This window comes from Austrofundulus limnaeus, unplaced genomic scaffold (assembly GCF_001266775.1).
Source record: "Austrofundulus limnaeus strain Quisiro unplaced genomic scaffold, Austrofundulus_limnaeus-1.0 Scaffold2, whole genome shotgun sequence".
NCBI lineage: Eukaryota > Metazoa > Chordata > Actinopteri > Cyprinodontiformes > Rivulidae > Austrofundulus > Austrofundulus limnaeus.
This window is the reverse complement of record NW_013952404.1, coordinates 7,377,046-7,383,934: the sequence shown is the minus strand read 5'-3', so window position 1 is coordinate 7,383,934 and position 6,889 is coordinate 7,377,046. Positions and strand designations below refer to the sequence as shown.

The 6,889-nt window shown below is 44.1% G+C and overlaps 1 protein-coding gene across 3 annotated transcripts in view; it reads left to right on the top strand.

Moving 5' to 3' along the window:
* The window catches only part of evla (Enah/Vasp-like a), a 42,568-nt gene that overhangs the window by 33,915 nt on the left and 1,764 nt on the right, over positions 1-6,889 (top strand). For all 3 annotated transcript variants that reach the window (XM_014013985.1, XM_014013976.1, XM_014013969.1), the window contains exons 5-6: positions 1,275-1,336; positions 2,163-3,062. In XM_014013985.1, coding sequence (XP_013869439.1) covers positions 1,275-1,336; positions 2,163-3,062 — 962 coding nt within the window. The remainder of the gene's footprint in view (positions 1-1,274; positions 1,337-2,162; positions 3,063-6,889) is intronic.

The following is a 6,889-nucleotide window of genomic DNA, read 5'->3' as shown; positions in this document are numbered from 1 at the left end:
CCGGAACACCTCACCAGGGAGGCGTCCAGGAGTCATCCTAACCAGATGCCTGAGCCACCTCAATTGGCTCCTCTCGACGTGGAGGAGCAGCGGTTCTACTGAGTCCCTCTCGGATGACTGAGCTTCTCACCCTATCTCTAAGGGAGAGCCCAGCCACCCTGCGAAGGAAACTCATTTCAGCCGCTTGTATCCGCGATCTCGTTCTTTCAGTCACTACCCAAAGCTCATGACCATAGACCGACTGATAAATCGAGAGCTTTGCTTTTCACTTTTTTAGTAGTAAGGACAAACGGTTCTAAAAGTAACAAAACTGATTCCGTCAGAACAGAGACTCAAACTGAACACCAAGTGATTACATCCTAATACACATTTCTGTTCTTGTAAAAATYTTCWTATTAATTTAAATCATTCATGCTAATTTGAGACTTGAAATAAAGACCAACGTAGTGTTTCATCTAAAAGCAAATATATTAGTTACAGTCGTGGACGAAACAACAGTGTTCACTTGCCTGTGATCAGAATTTTGTTCTTTAGTTTTAGTGTCCTCACATCTCTTCGATTGAAAGTGTCCTAAGACTTCAAGGATCATAGATCATCCATAACAGCAATAAATGCAAATCTTTCCTTGGTTGCTATTTAATGACAAAACTATTGTGTCTCTGTAACGTGATACAGCCTTTGATGAAACCATAGCTCACAAAAAAAGGAAAAAATGTTGAAAAACAAAGCCTTTGTTACACTGCTCATAGCTAACGGAGTTTACTGGACCACTGTCACAATGGCTAGCTTGTGGGAACTATATGTTGCGCACACTGCGATGACGATGCTCAAACGATTTAAAGTGCAGCTTTAAACAAACGTTGTGGTTTAATATTCAAAAAGGGGGAAGCTAATAAAAAGCTAACAAAAAGCTAATATTTTTTTTAAAAAACGAAAACGTAGCAGTGTTCCTGTTAAATTCCCACAGGTCTGCTCAGTCTTCAAGTGTCTTCAGTCACGTGTCCTGGAGGAGTAAGAGTTGGGTTTTTCCTGTCTAACACCTCTGCCTCTACAAGCTGAATCAGCTGGAAAATTCACTTTTACAGGATCAGCGTGGACAAGAGAGAGTGAATTTCTAACGTTCTATTTWAAAAAAGTGTTTTCTSTAAARCTTTTGATGCACGATGACAGGATGGAACAAAAATCAAACCGTACCGTTACTGTTTGTGTGTTTGACGCTGGTGTAAAACTGCACGTTTAAGCTTGACGCGCAGTGACATCCTTGCACTTGATAGGATGATGGAGCAGCATCAGATGCAGGCGCACAAGGAGCGTGAGCGACGGACGTCTGGATCAGGTGAGGTTTGAACAAACACACACACACCCTGCTATATAAACTCTTCCTAACCCACACACAGGTGCAAACAAACAGGTGATAGAAACTGCATGTTACACGATCCGAGCGACTCGGACATCCCTAACAAAACAMTTGATAAATYAATAAAAAACGAATGTCATCCATCAATAAGTAGTCGTGACAGAAACAAAGTAGCTATTTGCTCAGCTTTTACCTGAGCAGGTCAGGCACTCGTAACYTTCCCAAAGCAAACAGGTGAACTCATTATTAATGATTAGCAGAAATTCCTCAGTACAACAGGRTTCCCTGCTGTGGTTTGTTTTCCCYCCTTACTGCGACTCCCCAGTCTTTATCCATGCACACACAGAAATGTTCAAGTCTGCTCTTTAAAGCGCACACACAGACTTAAACATCCTCCCCTGTCCCTGATGTTGCTGGTTATCTCAGCCCCCCCACCCTGTGTCCCTGCAACATGCTCTACCGCCATCACGCTCTTCCAGCTACTGTTGGGGGGGGGGAATGCCACATGCTTTCTGGTCATGGCTCAGTCATGTTGCATTCTGCTGCTTGTTCTTTTGTTGTTTTTTGTTTTTTTTAACAATATTTTCGACTCTTTGATTTGCTCGTCGGCTTCTGTTTTTTGAAGTTGGGTTTTTTCTCATCGTTTACTTGCTTGATTTGTTCAGTTGCTTTTCATTATTCTCACGTTTTTCTCTTTTCTGTTCTCCTTTGTTTGTTGCCCTTTTCCTTCCTTCCTACCGTCTGCATCTCCTCTGCCTCTGTCTGCCTCTCTCTCTCTCTCCCCCTCTCCTCTGCCCCGTCGCAGTCGTGTCCACTCTCCAGTATAAGGTGTCCCACCCCCCCGCCCACCCCGACACCCCTCCCGAGTACAGACAGTTCAGAGCTAACACGCTGCCGCCCTCCTACGTCCGCGTGACCTCCTCCTCCTCCCCGCCTTCCTCTGCCTCCATGTCTCCCTCGCAGGAGAGAGAGGCGGGGGCCGCTAGGGACAAGGCCCAGCTCTCCTCGCAGCTGTCCACCTCGCTCGCCTCGGCCTTTTCCCCCGTCCAGGCGGGAGTGGGCACCCAGGGCCGACAGGTCCGTCAGATCCCCCTGTCTCCCCCGACAGCGGCCCGCCACCTCCAGCAGCAGCAGCAGGACATCATGCTCCCCCCCAAACACGGCACCTGGTCCGCCTCCCACATGCAGCAAATGTACAGCCAGTGTCCCCCATCCTCGTCCCCTGGGGTAATGATGGCCATGCCCGTAAAGCAGCCGGCCCTCCCCGTAGCCCACCCCCTCCCGTCTGTCAGCACTAGGATGAAGCCCCCTCCTCTCGATCCTAGCGCTGTGACGGGCCCCCACCAGTACGCCCACCCTCACTCCAACGGCCAGCCAGACGACTCCTACTCCCCCCGCTCTCAGCATCTCCCCCTCACCCCGCAGTACTGCGAGGCCGTCCCCATGCCTCCTCTGATAGGTCAGACCGCCCCAGGCCCCGCCCCCAGCCTCCAGCCTCAGAGCCAATCCACTTTCCACCCTCAGCAGCAGCAGCCACCGCAGCAGCAGCAGCAGCAGCAGGCGTACCAGCAGCAGACCCCCACCGCCACCTCATCCTCATCCTCATCCTCCTCCTCGCCCCCCTCTTACACTGCCATGTCTGACGGGGGCTCCCCAAAGAAGACCCCCTCCCCTGTTCCCCAGCAGGCCCCCGTGGCCAGCAGCAGTAAGTATGAGGAGGAGAGAGGAGGAGGTTAGTCTCTCAGCAGAGGGACGTCTCATGAGTTCAGTGTGTGTGTTTGTGTGTGTGTTTGTGTGTTGGATGTGTGCACAGAAGTGTGTTTTGAATGCACCACACCTTRGCCGGTAGACATCGGCATGTAAAAAATGAACATGTCAACAAATAAAGAGCTCCTCCCACATCAGGGCTTAAACGTTRTTAACTCAGTCTTCCTGTCACACGCCGTGGGGTGAGCCCACAGTACAWCGCTTACGCAACAACTCCAACGGATTTAATCTCACAAAGTCCAGAAGAACCCTCGYCCTGTCAAACCGGTTTGTCTTGACTTAGTTTCTGAGGTTAGCAGGTCTAAAAGGTTTTGTCTCAGTAACTCAGTAACAGGTTGTAACATCTGTTGCTGAACTCCTCATTTATTTATTTATTTATTCTTTTTTTTGTCACCTAAGACACCAAAGAGACAACCGGTATCACTTTTATTATGATGTCATAAAGACTTCTAACAATCTCAGTTAGCTCTAATCAGTGATTCTGCAGTTGGTGTCAAACGGTTCAGCTTTTAATGAACTGATTGTCCTCTGATCAGTTTTACTCAGAAATGTTGAAGAAACAGCTTTACTCTTAATATTAACTCTGGTTTTTTCAAGAAGCGTGCACAAAAAGAGTTTAGATTTGACTATCTTTATTTATGTTGGCTCTTTCTTTTGATACAAATATAAAATTTATATGAACCAATAATTCTAGACTCTTGCTGTGACCCAACAGCTGTTAAAGTTATTCCAGCTCAGCTAATAATGGCAAATCATAACTTTTTAATCTGAATAAAGGATAATTAGGTTTTGTCACTGAGCGAATCTTATTCACTACTAAGATTATTTAAAGCTGTTCAAAATAAAACTCTATGTTGTAACAATGTTTCTAGGCAATAAATCATATAAAGTTGGTTAATTTCCCTTTTGATTGGTGCCACATTTGTAAGGAACATGCATTTATGTGATGAGCAGCAGAGCTGAGTATGTGAGCTGTGCACATGAAAAATTGTCCATATCCTCTCTGCCAATGACTCATTTGGTGTTAAGTGGACTGGATCATTGCATTTTGAAGAAACAGGACATATTAACAATTTATTCTTTTGACAGGAGCCTCAATAGCGTGTGGAACAACCATACACAGCCACAACAGCCTGACACGTTATATGCCCCACTGCACTGCACAGGATTCCTTTCCACAGAAGTCTACACTCTGGAAAAATCAAACTCCTATCCACCATTTTTTGTACATAAATCTGTCCTGGTTAAAGCTCCACACTTTTCTGCAAAACATCTATTTTTTTAATCTCCATTCATAAGCTTTTGTTTGTTTGACATATACAGCGGGTAAAATAAGTATTGAACACGTCACCATTTTTCTCAGTAAATATATTACTAGAGGTGCTAATGACAMGAAATTTTCACCAGATGTCGMWAKKAKCCAAGTGATCCATACATACAAAGAAATCAAACCATAAATGTCCAGAAATMAAGTTATMTGTAATAATGTGGAATGGCACAGGGAAAAAGTATTGAACACACTCACTGAAATGTATCTAATACTTTGTACAAAAGCCTTTGTTGTCAATGACAGCTTCAAGACGCCTCCTGTATGGAGAAACTAGTGGCATGCATTGCTCAGGTGTGATTTTGGCCCATTCTTCCACAAACAGTCTTCAAATCTTGAAGGTTTCGTGGACCTCTTCTATGAACTCTGATCTTTAGTTCTTTCCATAGATTTTCTGTTGGATTCAGGTCAGGTGATTGGCTGGGCCATTCCAGCAGCTTTAGTTTCTTTCTCTGAAACCAACTGAGAGTTTCCTTGACTTTGTGTTTGGGCTCATTGTCTTGCTGAAATGTCCAGCCACGTTTCATCTTCATCATCCTGGTAGATGGAAGCAGATTTTTATCAAGAATGTCTCTGTACATTTTTCCATTCATCCTTCCTTCAATTATTTGAAGTTTGCCAGTACCATATGCTGAAAAACAGCCCCACACCATGATGTTCCCACCTCCAAACTTCACTGTTGGTATGGTGTTTTTGGGCTGATGTGCAGTGCCATTTGACCTCCAAACATGATGTGTATTCTGGCATCCAAACAGTTCAATGTTGGTCTCATCTGACCAGACTATATTCTCCCAGTATTACACAGGCTTGTCTAAATGTTGTGCAGCAAACTTTAAAGGAGCTTCAACATGCTGTTTCTTCAGCAGTGGAGTCTTGCATGGTGAGCGTGCATACAGGCCATGGTGGTTCAGTGCATTACTTATTGTTTTCTTTGAAACAATCGTACCTGCTAATTCCAGGTCTTTCTGAAGCTCTCCACAAGTGGTCCTTGGCTCTTGGACAACTCTTCTGATAATTCTTTTCACTCCTCTGTCAGAAATCTTGTGAGGAGCACCTGGTCGTGGTCAGTTTATGGTGAAATAATGTTCTTTCCACTTCTGAATTATGGCCCCAACAGTGCTCACTGGAACCTTCAGAAGTTTAGACATTCTTCTGTAACCGATGCCATCATTATGCTTTGCAACAATAAGGTTGTGAAGGTCTTGAGAGAGCTCTTTACTTTTACCCATCATCAGATGGTTCTTGTGTGATACCTGGRCATCATTTGGGACTGAACCAGCTGATATTAACTTGCACTGACAAGGGGCAGGTTTGCTTTCTGATTACTGAGAGAGTTCAGCTGGTGTCTTGGCTTTCCATGCCTTTTTTACACRTCCCTTTCTTCATGTGTTCAATACTTTTTCCCTGTGCCATTCCACATTATTACAAATAACTTCATTTCTGGACATTTATGGTTTGATTTCTTTGTATGTATGGATCACTTGGGTTGTTACCAACATCTGGTGAAAATTTCATGTCATTAGCACCTCTAGTAATATATTTACTGAGATGTTGACGTGTTCAATAATTATTTTACCCGCTGTAAATGTCTGCTTCTGTGTACAACAGTGAGTAGTTTTTGGAATCGAGTAGTTGAAGCAAAATGCAGCGTCATAGCACTTTCAGCACAAACAAAGCCACAAACTTCTGACCAGTCACACAGTAAGTTCCTATGTGGAAGGTGGTAAATAGTTCTCCTATCAGGTAGGGGGCGGCAGATTCAAAACTGCAAACAGATTGACGCAATTTTCATCATGCACATGCACGATTTCAGCAGTTCAGGTGCAGCACGCAGAAGCCTTAAGGCTCACTSTAAATAATGCAGCAACTTGGTTTTGCYGAACGCCAGCTTGAAGTTGCCCCATCACACAGACCTTATCCAGGTCAAGCATGRCTTGGAGCAAGCAGGGCCCATGCTCACAGATGCTGCCAATCAGGTAGATTATCAGCACCTGTGGGCTACCAGAAGCTCAAAACAAGTGTCAATAAAAACAGCTAAAAAAGCAGTTTGGCAGAGAAGATTTGGCTAATTTTTCATGTGTGCATCCCACATACTCAGCTCCACTGCTCATCCCACATATGCATGTTCCTTACAAATGTGGCATAATTTAAAAGAGAAATGAACAGGCTTTCCAACAGTGTAAGATTTATTGCCAAGGAACATTGTTAAAAAAAATAAATAATTTACCAAACAATTTTCCTTACATTTTGTGCTAAGTTACCATTGTTTGGTATACTGAAGGTGGGAGGGGGGTAATTAAGTAAAGGTTATAGAAGGCACATAGAGCAGAACTTCTTCCACCTACTGACTCATAATCCAGGCCCTTAAAGGGATCCATGATTAGTTGTAACATTAGACTTTATTTGATAAACATATATTTTAACTGTAAAATAAAGAC